At 39.5% G+C, this 17,872-nt stretch overlaps 1 protein-coding gene across 1 annotated transcript in view; it reads right to left on the bottom strand.

Annotated features, from left to right (window-relative positions):
- Window positions 1-17,872, bottom strand: part of adgrb3 (adhesion G protein-coupled receptor B3) — a 123,910-nt gene that overhangs the window by 6,379 nt on the left and 99,659 nt on the right. Inside the window, exons 17-26 of the mRNA XM_042433483.1 lie at window positions 14,575-14,701; window positions 13,393-13,496; window positions 13,101-13,203; window positions 5,369-5,519; window positions 3,525-3,594; window positions 3,063-3,129; window positions 1,685-1,770; window positions 1,243-1,341; window positions 710-881; window positions 187-282 (exon numbers count right to left, since the gene is read on the bottom strand). Coding sequence (XP_042289417.1) covers window positions 187-282; window positions 710-881; window positions 1,243-1,341; window positions 1,685-1,770; window positions 3,063-3,129; window positions 3,525-3,594; window positions 5,369-5,519; window positions 13,101-13,203; window positions 13,393-13,496; window positions 14,575-14,701 — 1,075 coding nt within the window. The remainder of the gene's footprint in view (window positions 1-186; window positions 283-709; window positions 882-1,242; window positions 1,342-1,684; window positions 1,771-3,062; window positions 3,130-3,524; window positions 3,595-5,368; window positions 5,520-13,100; window positions 13,204-13,392; window positions 13,497-14,574; window positions 14,702-17,872) is intronic.

The following is a 17,872-nucleotide window of genomic DNA, read 5'->3' as shown; positions in this document are numbered from 1 at the left end:
TTTTAGAGACGATGTTAAACTGCAAAATAAAGATTAAAAAAAAAGCTGCATGAAGAGCACAAGTTAAATTGAGGTCAATGGAGAAGAAGAGGGTGTGCATGTGTATCATAAATAACCAGGGAACATTGGGTCTGCTTAAATTATAGAGGATCTAATGGTTACAGATAACAGGGTAACTGTACCTACCATTATCTGAGCATGGCCATTAGGGAAGGTTCCTGTTGCATCACCACTGATTGGGTCTTGGCAGTTTCTGAGCCGACATCTGAAAGCATCTTGGACCTAAGGACAAGGGGTATCAGGTTTTTTTTTTTCTTTCTTTTTTCTTTTTATCATGTGCACAATGTGTACAACATGTTTTAAACAACAAAAAGACATGCAAAGTTCATATTTTCTTTAATCCTCTGTCAAGTCTGAAAAGGTACCATATTTTACTTCTGAATGTGCAGAAAATCATGACACAATACCAAAACAACTTCTATTCCTGGTAGCAAAAACTTTTTGCATTTAGTATTTTTTAAGGTGGTTAAGATCTAGTTAAATCCTAAATGGATAAGAAAACAATCAAATATTCTGCAATCGAATTTGTGATTAAGCCAATCTACTTCCTGCCATGTTTTTAAGTGAAAATGAAACACGCTCAGGTTGTTTCTCCCAAGTAAACAAAGCTCACGGTTGAAAGAAAAGAGAGATTAAACACATCCTCTACCTCTCTCCGTAGGACACAGTGCACCATCACAATGACAAAACCCTGCAGTGAGTCAAAGACAGCAAAGAGGATCTGAAAGAGGATGGAGCGCTTGTCTGTCATGGCGAGCACTGCAGACATCCAGGTCAAAGCCAGCAGAGGTAGGACGACGCAGGAGCTCCACAGGGACGCCCTGAGAGAAGGGAGGAGGCAGTGTGTAGAAGAAATAACAGCAAGCAAATTGGTGTGGATTAAACAATGAGGTCTGTAGTGCCAAGTAACATCATGGCCTTTTTACTCCGTACAGCAGCGGAGCTTTAATGTGCATGCTAGTAGTAATGTAAGCCAGTTACTTTCACACAAATAGGCATGTAACATCACATGTGTATGATGCACAATAGAATATTTTTTTCTATTCTGTAGATGTGATGTATTGTGGATGTGATTGGGACATCAGTTCTCTGCAGTGGACTGAGAGTTGTAGAGGTGGACACGCATGCAGATTCCCCCTGTAGCATTGTCTTATTGATTCAGAGACACTGACAGGCACTTACATTGCATTGCTAGCTGTAGTTGCTGATAAAGCAGTTGTTGATACAACGCCACATTTGGCACACTTGAGAGTTAATCCTGTATGCGGCTCACTCATCTGTCTGTGGGACATAAGAGACAACAGCATGACAAACAACAGCTAACAGCCACTACCCCGACTTGAAATTCTCCCCCCATCATATTAGCAACAGTAGAGGCAGCCAATGTGTGGGCGTTTTTAATGATTTTCATCTTGGACTGATTCTGCCAAGGAAATAAGAAGCAATGTCACTCCAGAGAGAGATCTGACCTCTTTATGTTTATGCTTCTAATTTCCTTTCAATGACAAGAAAAGGAGGTCTAAATCTCCATATGTGTAAAATCATATGTATATTTTTGCAGGAAGTTAAGAATAAGAATGTTTAGAAGAAAAACAGAGGTACTAACAAGGATGTGCTGTCATACCCTGCTCGATGCTTCAGCTTCTTGTCCAGTATGCCATCTCTGGACACTAGTTTATTAAACACCAAGATACCAATCACCATGTTGACCTGTCAGTAGGAAGGAAACAGGAATATTAAGTTTTCAACTGCAACAAGATTATTTCAATGTTAAAGATATTGTTTCCTGGCTTGACATTGTCTGTAAGTAGCAAACGACTGATGTCATTATCCCGCAGGCGTTTTTTTCTCGACTTTCCGTCTGCGCTGAGCTTTGACCTCTAGCTTCTACTGTTTGCTCATCTCTGTAACATTTCAGCCAATGGATGAGGCATGCCTGGCACACTCAGCCCAGCACAACAGCCTTAAGAAAAGATCTGCTTGACAAGGAACACTTGTCTTCTCAAAGGCACCTTCTACTATTATTAGCAGCGCCTACTCTAATAGAAAACTGAAGGAGATTTACAGTAGCTGTGTGGAAATTTTCTTTAAACATTTAGGCTACAATCTATTTCAAATCCCTCTAGCTGAGATAAAGAGCTTATTAAGTATTTATACAAATACATTTGGGTAAGTTTTTATTCAACAAGCTTTGTTACTTTGAGACGTTTGATTATGATGTAACAGTATCAGTAAAGTGATAACAGCAGTGTGGTGTTCATTCTCATAGCAGAGGTTTCTGCCATTTTTGCAAAGATTAACTCGTTTTTTCACAAATGAAAACCACAGTACAGCAAGACTTGGTAAAGTATCTGTGTCCAAGACATTTAGTCACTTTTTCAAAATATCTGAAATCTTTTTATTTCAAAATCCCACCACAGAACAGAAGTTTGACAATGAAAGATATGATTCAGTATTCAGTGTCATCTGTCCCTCTGACACAGACTTTGTGATTTGCATAATCACATTCTTTGTGTGATTTTTTTTTCTTTTCTGTGTAACAATGTAAATACAAGATGATTAAAATACTTCAGTATATTAGATTTTGAACAAATCCAATGCATAAATACTTAATAACCTCACAGCTACATTATAGCAAATGAAAGGGAATTACTTGAGCACACTGCCTGATGGGACGCTCATAAGTTTGACTTTGAAACCAAAGTGTGTTCCCCCTGTTAGGCATTTTCATAAGAACATTTTGTCGAGTTTTAACGCATTGCAACCGTACTACACTGACACTACACTGCATCTTACTTTTCAAAACTATGCAAAGTATTCTGTATTAAGATGAATTTCTTCTGATTGTGCTTGAACGGGATAACTGACTGTATATTACATAAAGAAAAAAACACCTGCAGATTTTTGCCTTTTTAGCTGAGTTTATTTGTTATACATTTACATTTCCCATGTATCCCCAGCATATGAAAGTTAGAACTGGACATCTGATAATCGAAACATACCAGAACAACAGCAGCTGCAGGTCCAACAAAGGCATACAGGAGCCCGCCCTCCAAAGAAAGCCAACAGCTGCAGGGAAAGCAGGAAAAAACAGTAAATTCCACCAAGGCATTAACATCTGAGTTAATGGCGCACACCAGCATACAATTGTATTTTCCTCAATTGTCAGGGGAGAAGTACCATATGCTGTAACTCTATTTCCAAAGTTTCACAGGGTAATAAAATGCTAAAGAGATTTTAAGCAGTGTTTATGTGTTTGGTATCCAGCAGGGATACAGCTCACAAGAAATCGGGGTCTTGCTGCGCTATATAGAAATTTGATTGGGTTCATGGGACTTTGTTTATGGCACTATTTAGGATAAGTAAGCCACTGCAGAAGCACTTAATCATTACTCTTAAGTGTTACCATGAACCCACTGCATGTGTACTGAATAACAAGTACAGACATAAAAAGAACAACTTACTATAAGTTTGTCCCGTAGCCCTTTGTTTTGGTGAATCCCATTGAAACAGCAACCACTAAAGCTGGTAATCCTTAAAAAGAAAACAATCAATAGTTATTCGAGCAGTTCCACTTGCTTGTTGAAACTGAGAGCATGAGCCTGCTTCAGTGCAGAGAGTCTGCTCCTATGCCTTCCAGTCATTTTACATAGTGCAGCTAGATTCACTGCATTAGAAGCTACAGTATGACACTATATAGCTCTCTGAGACTATATGATGAACTGTATGCATTTTAATATTTCAATCAACATTCAGTACTCCATTAAGTAAAAGAGAACAGACTGTACTGTGCTTTGACAAAATGGCAGCAGTGCATCGAGTCCAGAAAAGCACGTAGTGAAATTTCATCACTGTGCTGTAAGAAATTCCACTGCCCTCCACACCTTTTATATGAAGGGATTTTTGCTGTATTGCTCCTCATTATAGATTGGTGTAATGGATTCGGTCCTTACTACTGTGTGCTCAGAATATTAATGCTTTTCCTCTTGGAACAGCGCAGGCAGGTGCTATTGATGTAATCAGTTTCCTGGAGGCATGAGGCGAAGACCCTGTGGCCATCCAGTACCTCTCTGCAGTGTTGAAGAGGTAAAGAGTGCCGAGTGTACACAAGCATGTCATAAATCACTGCGCAGGCAACAGCCTGGTGGAGACGATGCACTTCAAATAGGCTGAATTAAGAGACAACAGGTATGGTGTGCTGTGCATCGTTTAGAAATCAGTTTTGAACATTTTTTGTCTTCTGTTTGAATGCAGGTAGTAATGTGAGGATTAGAGTTATTTTATTTTCAAGTCAAACTATGTAAAAATGTTGACATTATGTAACACATTTCTGTGGTCACATAAAGACGGTGTCTTATCACCAAATTGTCTATTATGGCATTTTTTCGAAATCTGTGATTGCAGAACAGCCTTTTGTCCATTTTTTTTTTTTTTTTTTGCAGCAAGCAGTTGCACTGCAATGACTAAGAGAGCCTTGTTTGTTGCTAGGTAACAAGAAGAATGAGTGTGGGCTCTTTCATAATCAAATTGATCTTTTTTAAAGGAGAGATTTCTAGTAGTCTGTAAGAAAGAACCCTTTGGTCGAGGATTCAGACTGACATTTATCAAATGAAAAAAAAATTGAAGTCGTTCAAATTTTGATAGAGACACTTTGCTTGTGTTTATTGACACAAGTGTATTCACTGGAATATGTGGATGTATGATTGTCATTATTTTATTGTGCAGGGGACACAGCGTGGGAGGCAGTAGAAACTTCATTATCTGAGATCCAGTCTGATTAAAATCTGTAGCAATACAGATAATAATTACATTACAGGTAAATGTTATAAGTGGTTGAACACTGGACTCAGCAAAGCTTTTCAGAATACTGTATGTGTGATCATACAGCTCATACTCAAACCCCGCTCCAATATGTTTTAGCTTTGTAAACATTTCACTCTCCTGAAATCTCTTTCTGAGGGTTTTGAATAAAATGTACTCTGCTGCAGTGTAAACGCTCGGATCACACCCTCTTTATTAGACGTAAGGTCACTGCAACCTGCAAAGGGAGAACCACACCAGTCTGTCTCCCCCCACTGCTCAAGGCCGGTCCATTTACCCATCCCTTAGAGAGCTTGACTGGAGCACAAAAGCATCACAACAAAGAGCCTGATAGGATGAAGATCTAGCTGCCCCACAGAGAGGATGAGAACGGCAAACGGGAAAGACATACAGTTACTTGGAAAGACACCTTGGCCATAGACTTTGAAAGAAAATGGCAGCTGCGAGGTATGATGGGAGATAATGGAGAGATTTTTAGTAGACTTACCCCAACCCAGACACAGAAAACGCTTGCGGATGAGCCTGGTCCGAACCTTTCCTGTCACTGCCATGTAGGACTGCCAAGCCTCTGTGAGGACCCAGCAGAACGATGCCAGGAAGAAGAAGTGTAGAAAGGCTGTCGTCATGATGCAGACACCCTATTGATACATGAAAAAAGGAACAGAAGGAGACATATTTCTTGACTACAGGTTCAAAAGGAGATTTACCTAAACACAAATGCAGCTTACTAGAGATCCATTAGCTTTAAAACGGCTAATATAAAAATTTAGGTAGATAATGTGCAGCTGTTATACAATAGAGCATTAGATATGTCATTATTTCCTTGAACCATTCTTGTAGCAATGGTCTAGATGGTCTAGACAGGCAAATGCACAACAGAATTTGCCTGTCTAGACCATCTACAGCACTTACGTACCATCCCGTGCATTGAATTAAACAAAACATTAGTCCGAACTGCAGCATCAGAGGTGGCAATAGTAGAAAAGATCAGAGCTGGGCTAGCTGACACAGAAAACCATGGCATAGCATTCCTCTGCACTAACCCTTATTAGTATGCTGGGGATCCCACCTGGAGGCATGTGAGCCAAGGTCAACTGTTTTACACAGAGAGGAGGGGAACAAACCACAACACTGCTTAAATGATACAGAACGCACGTTGTCTGAGGCAGCAGATCGCATTCAGGCTCGACAGCATAACGGCACTTTTCAGCTTCATTAGCTTGTCCATCTTTGCTCTGCAGAAAGGCATCTCCAAATGGGATTGTTTAGAAGAGGATTAGAAATAAAGAAGTATCCTTAAGAATCTTGTCACTGCACACTGACATTTGTGAGTGAGAAGAGATTAAGCTTCTTTTTTCTTTTTTTCCAAGTTCCAGGCTGTAGATTGTTTGCAGTGTGAAGCTGGGGTAATCTGAGTGATAACTGCACAAAGAGGGAAAGATTGAAGTGTATCATCACATCCCAGGGCGTCCACGCCATACTGTGAGATCTCCCATACACCTTACATCCCCACTGAGAAAACCACACTAAATCCATCTAACCCCTGTAGTGTTCATGGGGTTCATATGAGACAATAATCCTACATTACCTCATGACATAAATGTGGATTCACTTAGAAGACAGTTATCAAATGTCATGTATTAAAGGATCAATTCTCATGTAGTACGTTCAGGCGAGTGTGTGTAATGCCCTTTATCCAGTGTCTTTTATACTTAAATGTAATTGGTGGGTTTGTGGCTTGTAATTTAAAAAAAATAGCCTATAAAATAATACAACCAAGCTTACATTAATAGGATATCATAATTTCCTTGTAAAAAGATGGTTGCCTTCTTCTTGACGTGCCAGCGACATAATATGCAATTATGCATATTAATGGCCAAGCCTAGTTGCAGAAAAGGTATGCAACTGTAAGAAAATATTTCATATTAATGTGGAGACATACATAGAGCATGGAAGTTAACAAGAACAGGAATAGACACGCTTTCTGATTCTTTAGTGCTAATAATTACAGCCTTTTATAATGTACTTGTATCTCCCAAAAATGTGCTGCAATTCTAAGGCAATTCTTTCTAATTTTATATTTACGTGAAGAGTGTTAAATACTGAAATACTACAAATGTCCCATAGGTATCAGGAAAGTGATCATGCTTTGGTGAAAGACTTATTATGACACTTTAGAGCTGCTAATGCTGTAGAGATGAAAGTATCAAAGCAGCACATGAAATCAAAGCATATGAATCTCCCAAGACACTCTGCCACCTGCCTATGTGCTAATTACAGTTGCAAACAGATGCCTTTGTAGAGGTAACACATATTTGAGCTACAGTATATATCCTTGAGTAATAAGCTTTGAATAAGGAATAGCATCTACTATACTATGTTATAGATTTTTAAATGCTGTGTTTGCGTTAGCAGAGGGATTTATGAATTCAGTGACCTGCATGACCACAAATCAATGAGGGAACAATCATAGTAAGTATATAAGTAAAAACAGCAATTTTAAATGCTGGTTTCTACATGATGGAGACAGCAGAGGAAGGAAGAAAACCGTGTGTGTCTGCCACATACAGTAGCTATACTGCCTGTCGACTTCCATCCAAAGCTAATTCTAGTGTTGCTGTTGCTCATGTGCTGTCCAAGGTGCTGAAAATAGAGCCTGCCTTGTTTCCTGGAAACAGGTCACATCCAACCGTTATGTTTCATGGTTCACTTGGGTGCCTATACCATCCAGCCTCATTAGCTCTCGAAAATAAAAAACTGTGCTTTTGAAAAGACAGAAAGGTACATTATGCAGACATTATGATAGTGCCAGTTGAACGTAGGCAGTCATACAAAAACGAGGTTGAAACCTAGAGTTCACGCTGCCCTTTAGAAAGGCAAATGCCGGGGAGATGTTGAGCGCACTGTGTCAGTATCCATGGAAACAGAGGAACCGAGGAAGGGACCACATTAAAACATTGCAGAGCTGATAGACATGAAGGTAGCGTAGAGGGTGATGGGGTGTACTTCAAGCTAGTTCAATAATGGCACATTAAGGTCAGGACAGAAATTTGAAGAATTTCTTGCCGTGGCCTGACGACGCTCAGACTAAAAGGTCTGGGCAGAGTCTTGATACTGTCTCAAATATTAAGAACTGAAAGCTTAATTGCCATGAGCTGTTGCACAGTCTGCTTCATAATGCAATGAAAGGCCAGTGGAATGGAAAGAGGAGTGGTGAGTTTTACTATTAGTGAGGCAAAGAAAATCCTCTCAAAAATCAAGGATTCTAATTGGATTAAGCTAACTTGGAGATTGAATTATTTACCTCAGAGTGCCAAGCATTTTATTTGCCAATCACTATTAATTATTCAGTTATTTACATGATTTAGATTAATTGGTTGTATAAGAATACAGTTACAGTTAACAGTGTAACATTTAATACATATTTTCACTATTATTGCGATAAACTCTTGAAGGGACGTGAGAATTTGTTTACTACACATCAAGCAAGCACATTAATGACACTTTACTTACTTTATACTGTACGATCTATTACATTATATTACTAGAAGAATCTGAACCAGACCTGACAGTATTACTTTCAACAGTTCTGAATCACTGTGGGAGGAGGAGGCTGGTTGTTATTTTGATTGAAGCACCCTCCTTTTGAATCAAGCAACAAGTGCCCCAGCGTTTTATACAGCAGGTGCTTGGGTGGAGGACATTAAAAACCCCCACCAACAGAGTGGTGGTGGCAAAGTGTTGTTGAACCATAGAGAAACGCTGAACAAAACCCAATAGCTTAGCTACTACAGTCAGAACATGGCTACTTCTGTTGCTGATCTGTGGATGTACCTCACCAACCTGGAGTGAGTTCATACTTTCGACACTTCTGCCTACTTTATTACAGCACGTAACACTCTTAAGGCTCCACATAACCTAAACAATACAGTACATGAACCTATTCCCCTGAATATCACCAAAATGATTCTTTGCTGTATGTTGATTTTGCGTGTTTTCATTCACCAATCATTTAGTTATAATGAATGTAACTAACCTCTCTATAAGGGAGGTCAAGCTTCATGTACTAAAAATACACTATCCCTCAAATTTGTATACAGCAGTAACTGTATGTGTAACATACATGACCTTGAGCAGGCCTTTTTTATATTTGTTGTCTTGTACGAAGATTTCTTTAGACCTTTTATTACAAAGTAAAAGAGAGAAAAAAAAGATACTCAATTTTATTCTCTATTTTTTTTCATATTAGCTCAAAATGCTCAGCACTCTAACTGTAACATCTTGCCCACTGCACTTGCAAGGGGCTGAATTTACTAATGTCATGGGTATTAAGCGAAATATTCAATTTAAAAGCAGAATTTTTAAGCTCTTAATAATTACAGGGATATTAATTTTTGACAAGATACCAGCTTTGATAAGCCATCTGTGCTGATACATAACATGCAGTGTTTGAACAAAAGGTGATCATTTCTAATCTCCTGATGCAGGAGATTTAGGCACCCAAAAATTAAATGCAGATATGTGGTACAAAGCTGTTCTTATTACAGTGTTTGTCTTTAGAAAAAAAAAGTATATCTGCTCACAATGTTCCTGACTAGAATCGTTTGATAAAAGCTAACCATTGTTTGGTGATCTGTTTTTTGACATCTCTTAATAGTGAAAGGACAGGTTGGCACACAGTAGACCCTGTGTTCCTTGACTTCCACCTACTTAACGTGTGTGTGTGTATGTAAGTATGTATATATATATATATATATATATATATATATATATATACTTTTTTTTTTTTTTTTTTTACTTATTATAGGATAATTATCTCTTACGCTCAGACTCTCTAATTTTACCTTCTCTGGGAATCCCAACAGCGTCTCTTTGTTTGTCTTCTTTTCCATAAACCAAGATGAACAACGACAGAGGACAAAGGAAATCAGAGACAGGCAAAGGTGACTCACTGATTTCCTTCTCCCAGAGGACACCTCCACAGCTAAGAGATGATTTCTATTAGACGATGAGCAACTCTGAATCCACAAACAGTGGAGCCAATTATATGCACTTCTTACAAGAGATGGAGGAAAAACAAGAGAGGCAGTGTCAGGCAGCATGGCAATTAAACCCACACAGGGGCTATGTTTTCTCCTCTTGCTGGCCTACCACTCAAACATTGGTTCCTACAGTATGTCTGATCAAACAGAAGAAATATTTCTCAAATATTATTACAACAGGAGACATAAAGACACATTCAAGGCAAAACAAAGGGAAGATGGTAATAAATTCATTGCTCTAGAAGTTTTATCCACTGCACCGTGGAGACCAGCAAGACAAATGCAGTTTGCTAACTTGAGTGGGCCAACAACAATGTTGACATAAAATCGACATATCACGACCTGATAAAGTTGATATGGCGAACGTGCTAGCAAACGGTTGCCTAGTAACAAATCCAGCAGATGCAGAACAACATTTGCTTTCATTTGGACTTGTGTATCCGGCCACCTGATGAATGTAAGTCAAATATGCACTCTCCTTTTAGCTTTGTCTTGGTTTCCATCCTCTACTGAGTGAAACATCTGGCTCTTTAGTTCTAAATGTTCTACTAGCTTCACTAGCTAGTCGCTATATTTATCTGTTTGCCAGTTGGTGCTGGGCAGGTAGAGTACAGACGGTATACCACTTTTTGCTGAAAACAGCTGCCTGCTGGTGCTGGAAACGAGGCTAATGAGAGTGTAAAACCAATACAATGAGCTAAAAGACGCTAAAATGTTGCACAGAGCTGAGAGGAGCTGCAGAGTCAGGTGATAATTCTCCATGGGTTTGTCTCTAAAAGTGAACTCTATCACTTTGCATGCATTATTTTATCCACTGTTGATATAAGAATATTGATTGTTGCAGCTTTAATGTTCAGTATAAATAACAATGTTGGTCCATTATAAATAAATGAATCAGTCTTGCTTTCATTTGGCCCCCTGTGAGTCAGTCAAGGTAGTTTGTCAAGTTACTCTGAAGACACTGAAATGACATATTCAGTATGTCAGTGGATTTTCTGAAAACCACCTAATTTCTTTGCAGATTTCAGAGACAGATATCCTATTAGGAGCATGCTGAGTGGGTATTCCATGTTAAGTGGTGGTCCTCATAATCAAGATAGAAGATGACTGGAGCCCTGATTAAATCTGACAAGGCTTCAAATCAGCTCAGCTTTAAAAATGCCCTACAGCTTTGCGCATTCATAGTCTTGGCTACTACTGTGTGCCAGATATGTAAGGGCCAGCAAGGAAACAGATGAAGTTATCATCTGTGGATGCTTTTTCTTGTTTTTTTTAATCAGATTAACATGGTCTGCATAGTGTAGACGAATGCAGTTTCTGGTGAATTGTTACAGTCCAGTCCATACTTATTTTATAGTGTCACCAGGAACCAGACACTGTAGGTTTTTACAAAACACACTTTTTTCATCCATGCATTCATTATTCATGATGCAATTTTCATTGAACATAGGAAAATTAATGGGGGGAAGCATTTTGATTTATGAGTATGGTCTAGTCCAATATAAGCCCCAACTGCTGGTAAGCCCATCTGCTCCCAGAATAAGTCATACCTATAAACACAGTGTAGCCATGCTGCACAGCACCAGGAAATGCATTTTGAATGATGGAATACCCGTGCAGACATTATTATTATTTTTTCACATATATTTGGCTCTGTTTTCACATGTGCTGTTGATCTTTGCTGAAATCTATGACTGCTACAAAGTAAGAATGTCCGAATGCTAAAATATCAGCTTGTTAATGAGCCAAAAAAACTAAAGCGAATAGATTAATGAGGAGAAACAGTTGAACATAATGAAATAAAGAAAAAAAGAACCTGCGTGTTCCTTGCAAAAGGTAAAGGTATACCAAGAATAATGTTACACAATAAAAATATCTGTGTATTCGGACAATGTGTCATTCTGTAGTGCTGCCAAATGACTGAGAAGGGCATCTGTGTGGGCAGCTTGTAAATCCCAACTACTGTTTGCCAAACAATCTTTTACATTAGCCACTTGTTTACTGGCCATTTATGAAGCCTGAGAGAGGAAGTGATACATATTTATTGGAAGCAGTCCTTCTTTAACTATAGCAGCTGTCCTTTTGAATCTTGCTGACTACATCTGAACTTCAGCTCTCATTGATATCTGAACAAAAACAAGTTTCATATCCCTCTCTGTGATGAATTTGACTCATTTCAGTAATGCACAGTGCACAGCAAATCAAAATACGAGAGCTGCTTTTATCCCCAAACCAAACTTTTAAGCTGGGCTTTATTATTAAGTCTTTGATTGACTGGCACATCATGTCTCCTGGTGTACATCATGTCTGCCATTTTGCTCCTACACTTCCACGGCAAAAAAATCTCCTCAACTGCCAAACTGTTCTGACTTGTTAATGATTGCGGTGCCACTCGTTTGAACTGAAGCAATAAAACTGGCATCAGTATTTCATTTCAAAGTGATCTGACTGTCCTCTTTTAATCATTCTTTTAGTTTTCTTTATGGCCTCTCACTTTTAATTGCGATTAAAGACCATCATTGTCTCAGTGCCAACAGATTGGGGTTGTCTCAAGTTTACCAGAGGACAATGTACCACATGAGTAAAGACCAATGGTCCTGAGCCAACACAGAGTAGATCTACATCTTATAGAGGCATTAGAAACACTTTATTCTCCATTTGGATGAAATATGAAAGTCTTTTTAATGCAAGACCCAAATGAAAATGAGTAGTTTGCTTGAAAGAGACTATAATGAAGCTGTTATATTCTTGTTTTTGTACTCTCAATGACAGAGCCAACATCTGGCATACAAAAGGTGCTATCTTGTAGATTAAACTTCCTTGAAGAATGAGTTGAGAGTTCTCCTATGAATTCAAAGGTCAGCATTTTCACAGTAACAGTAAATTTGACTAATGCTTCCTGAACTGGAAAAGGCTGAAGAATTCCCACTGTCATGCACAATTGTACCATACAAGTGTTACAACACTTTTCAAACATCGCAATACAAACCCAAAGAAATGCTCACAGTGGTCATACAAAAATAAAAAGTAGTGAGCTCTACTCAAACATTCAAATAGAGCCATGGTGAAGTGTCATTGGGATCTTTTCACCATGTTGAAGTCTTTGATACATAGCAACAACCACTGGACCTCCACACTTTGTTAACCATGCTTAATAAATTCTTCAATGACACTTACCACATTGTGAGTCTGCGTTTGTCCAACAAGGATTAATATATTCGAGCAGATTATAGATAAGCAGAAGTTGAGCAGGATGATAGACCGTTCAGAGCGAATATATCTAAAGAAAAAGAAAGAATAATCAAAAGGAAACTGAGTGAGGGCACTTCATAATTGGATGTTCAGTTAGAAAGTCTTGACTTTTATCAGCTGATTTAAAAAATATGATGCTATAAATGCACAAACTTCACAGCTGTAATGATTTATCATCACGTGGCTGCAACTTATGCTCTCAGAGTGTAGTAATTACCTCCATAGCACGGCGTAGATCACTGCCAACGTGATCAAGGCGAGGCAAGACAGACCACAGCCAACTATCAATGTCACAGATGGGACCCCTGAGTACTCCATGGTCTGTGGAGGAGACAGAGCAAGACAAACCAGTCAGTGGGAGGTTGGATGTGGTTCACGCAGGACAGTAAATCTTTATTGTTGCCCAGAGAGGGAACCAATCAAAACAACCACCACCAATCTGAATAGTCCACAGTGGGTTCCTTAATATACTGTGAGGTTTGAAATGCATGCGTGGGGGTGAAGGTAGTATAGATACATCTCCAAACTTTCCATCTATGTATGCAGGAAATTATATTACAAATCACTGAAGGCTACAGCATAGACATTGAAACCTGGGCTCAAATTCATCAAAATATAGTTTTTGTTTGTGTCCATTCTTATCTGTTTTTCCAGTCACATTTGAAATTATGTGTGCCAGCCAATCATGTGTTGTCAGGCCTGCCATTGGGAGCTACATTTAGAGAAACTGTACACACATTTAACATTTACACAGTTGTTTTACACGGTGATTTATTACTAAAAATGCACTTTCATTGCTAAATTCATATTTGCATTCTGCTGTTATATGATTCAGGCCTGGCAGTGACAAATGTAATAGATTGCTCTTTATTTTATCTCAATTCCTACTGTGTACTGATGCAGAGGCCACAGTGTAAGTACTCTGTGTTCTCAATGTTAATTACTTTATCTCTAAAGAAATTGCAGGCTACTGGTTCCCTTACAGTAGTATAATCCCCACACAGGATCTTAAAAACAATGTTTAGAAATCTCCCCTTCAGCATTTGTCAGATTTACTGATGTCAGTAAAGAAACAAAAAAATATCCAATATGACAACTTTTAACTTCATCACTGACCAAATATGCATTTGACAGATGAGAAGAGACACTGACACACAAGCACCAGCATGCACACACCCTCCCGCGTGCACGCGCGCACAGAGTTATCTAAATCTACGTGCAAACTAGAAAATATCCCCCCCACAATCTCCCTTTACCGCTGCATTACTATTTAACAGGATTAGCACGCCAAAGATTCAATTTCCATTCGTACCAGCACACATACACACGCAGGCAGCGTTTTCTCCTTTACATTAGCCTATAAAACCCACACTGAATAACAAACCAATAGCCTACTTACTATTTCTCTTGGTTGCTGAGCCAAAATGGCGAAGGTAGATACACGATCACATAAGCATTTTGTATGGGATGCATCTGTAAGCACCGTTTTACATCCTTTTGTGGACCAGGCTCCCCAAGAATCGTTCCTGCAAGAAGAAGGCAGAGGCAATTAGAGGTTTAATTCCAGCGGTGGCACGACTTCACAAGACTTATCGACATCGCTTCGGCTTTTCATTTAATTATTTATTTGAATCGAGAGCTATAGAGCCATATAGACTGTTACATGGAGAAAAAAAGCGAATAGACACATCGACACGGCTCTTGTGTGGCTACAAGCAGCATTTCAGCTGGAGCAGATAGAGAGGCAGAGACACGGAGGAGGGGGAGGACGCACGGAGCTGTCCAAGCAGACCGGTGCTGATTGATTCGCTATACGCAGATAAATACCAACAACTGATATCAAAACACTATTATTCCCTCATAATGCTTGTCGATAAGAGCGGTTCATATTTACCTGTATCTCTTTCTGCGTGATATTCTATTCTTCTAGGTTTTTCCCCAAACGACTGTATTCCTGTTTTTTCCCCTCTCAATGCCCTTATTATCCTGTCTTTTTTCCTTTTCGGTTGATTTTTCTCCCTCAACTGTTTTAATTAGCAGCTTTTAGATGCTTCCTTAGGGGGATTTTCACCCTGGAAACGGTGGACAGCATCAGATTGATACTCTGTTCCTCTCTGCTGGCGTGAGAGGGGGAGGCTGATAGAATAAAAAAAAAATAAACGCACGCTGTCGCAGGATCAGTTTATTCGGTTGGGAGTCTAATGGTATGACGGGGATAAATGGTGTTTCTGGATTATTCCTGAAAATCATTTTACACGAAAGTTGTCGCTCCTCGGCGTGAAGCACTTTGCAAAAACCACTGCAGAACTAATACCACCCCGCGGAAGCAGCGAGAATGGTTGCAGCCAGTCCCCACTTCACACCACTAGTAGGTGAAATGAAAGGAGCGCCTCTCTTCCATTTATCATTCGCCCCCACTCATAGTCAGTCTTCGGAAAAAATAATCCTAATAGATGAAAGATCCCATGTGAAAACTTTACTGACACAAAAAAGCTGAAGATGACTGGGATTGGCGCACAGTCTTTTTGTCGCACACATAATCTGATATTAAGATTCCTGTCAAAAACGCTCAAGCAGACACCTGTTGTCTTGCAAGACAGCCTGCTGTCTTTTCACTCTTCAGCATCCTACTCATTTCATGACAAAGGTAGATCAGGACTCATACCAATGATTTAGGACAGTATAGAACATAATTGCTGTTGATTTGTGTGCCAAGTGGCCTCTGCTGTGTGAGGCAATCCTGCTTTGTCATGTGATCAATCAGCGATATTTATTATTCCTTCAAGGGACTGTAAAGCCTGTTGCAAATTTCCCACTAGGGTCGACCAACTCTGGGCTGTCTGTATACAGTAATGCAACAATAAACGACCCTTCACCATATTCCCTCCCCCATCTCTTCTCTTCTTAACTGTGTTGTGACTGTTTTGGGTACACTTCTGATGCATGTTTGTGCTTTGCTACCCACAGGAGCCACACAAGCTAATCTATTGTGCATGTAGTTTGGCACACTCATGAAGCCATTTCAAATCAGTTTTAAATTAATAGGGATTCATCAGGAAGAAGTATCGGGCTAGGTAGTTACGAATCAAGCAAACCAAATGCAGTAAACAAAGAATCTAGTTGTGATAGACATCACATGAAAGGCTGTGGAGGGAATATCTCACAGCAGCCAAAGCTGGAGCCCTGAATCCTGTCTTTAAGGCCTATCAGAGCATAGCGGATTCACCATTCTGCTTTAAAATTTCAAGGATTTCTATGATGGCTACATATAAGAAGGTTCAAGCCCTGACGTTTCATGATAATAAATCGAAGTAAACTCTGCCATTAGGCTCTTGAACATGTTTTCTTATGTTTAACACTACTGATTTATAATGTTAGTTATACTAAGAACTTCTACTAATGACTTGGACTGCATTGCACCATTACAAGTGTTCTACTGTAAGGAAATATGAAGATAATTCAATTAACTTTCAAGCTGAATGTGTGATGTACCGGCAGACTTTCATGGCAGTCACCAGAGAAAGACCACAAAAATGGAGGCACCTTTGGGTGCAATAAAGACCTCACTTAGTCCCAGAACAGGGCCATGCCTTGGGAATTGAGATACACCAATGATTGTATGACCTCCCATCACTGACAAAACCATGCTTCTGGTGGACAAAATATCATCCAAAGCTACCTTTTAAGGGCAGATTTCTTGTGGCTACATCCACCCTATAAGCATTGTTTGTTACCTTCCTTTATCAATAAACATGTCAGACCATCCTGTGAGGTTAAGGAGATTAATCTGGTGTTTTGACAGCCTTTGTGATAGTCCCATTGGACTGTGTTTGGCCCACTGAGCTGTAGCAGAATGGTATGTTTTTCAGAGCTGTGGCTGTTGGGGAGATTGTGCTGTGTGCAGTCATAAATGATGGACAACAACCTCTCCTGGGCTGAAAATCAGTGAACTCATCCTCAAGTAGTAGTGTAGACTTTTTATTGTTTGAGGTAATCCCTGTAGGACCGAGAGAAGGGCTGTGATGAAGCACTGCTGGGAGACCAACAAGCATCATACCCTTCACACAGCTGCCCACTTGAGATTGCCCTATTGAGCAGGGTGCTGTTGCACTCTCAAAACATGACTGTCACATTCAAAGGCAAAACCCACTCTGCAATGCTCACTTTCTTGTGATGTGATAACGTGTGATGCCTCTACTTCTTGATAACTTTGGGATGAAGCCACCACTTTTGACTCTTTTGACTTACTAGATGTTTGCTTCTTCCTTTGTGCCCGTGAGAGAAGCTGACAGGAGAACATCCCTTACTAGGGATTTATGTATGCCACGTTTGATGTGTTGTCTGACCTTATCGGGGCTTGGTGGCACTAGAATATAAAATGGCCCCAGGAGAAAGTGTCACTGTTGATGTTAACCACAGTGAGACTGATGACATGACATTCATCACATACCCTTTGCTGACCACTTTCATCCATGCAGTGGTGTATTGACAACCTGGTATTAAAACTTACAGGGCTGAAATGTGTGACAGGATTTGATCATGCTCCAATTTAACAATTTTTGGGTGTCAAGATGCAAGATGAGTGACACCAAAGTGTCATAAAAAGTTTTAGGCACATCCAGTATTAAAACATGTGGCTTGATGAAACAGACAGAGAGACAGTTACTCAAAACTCCAATTAGGTTTGTGTTCCTAGC

Source organism: Thunnus maccoyii, chromosome 14 (genome assembly GCF_910596095.1).
Source record: "Thunnus maccoyii chromosome 14, fThuMac1.1, whole genome shotgun sequence".
NCBI lineage: Eukaryota > Metazoa > Chordata > Actinopteri > Scombriformes > Scombridae > Thunnus > Thunnus maccoyii.
The sequence above is the reverse complement of the archived record's forward strand: the minus strand, read 5'-3'. Positions and strand labels throughout refer to the sequence as shown.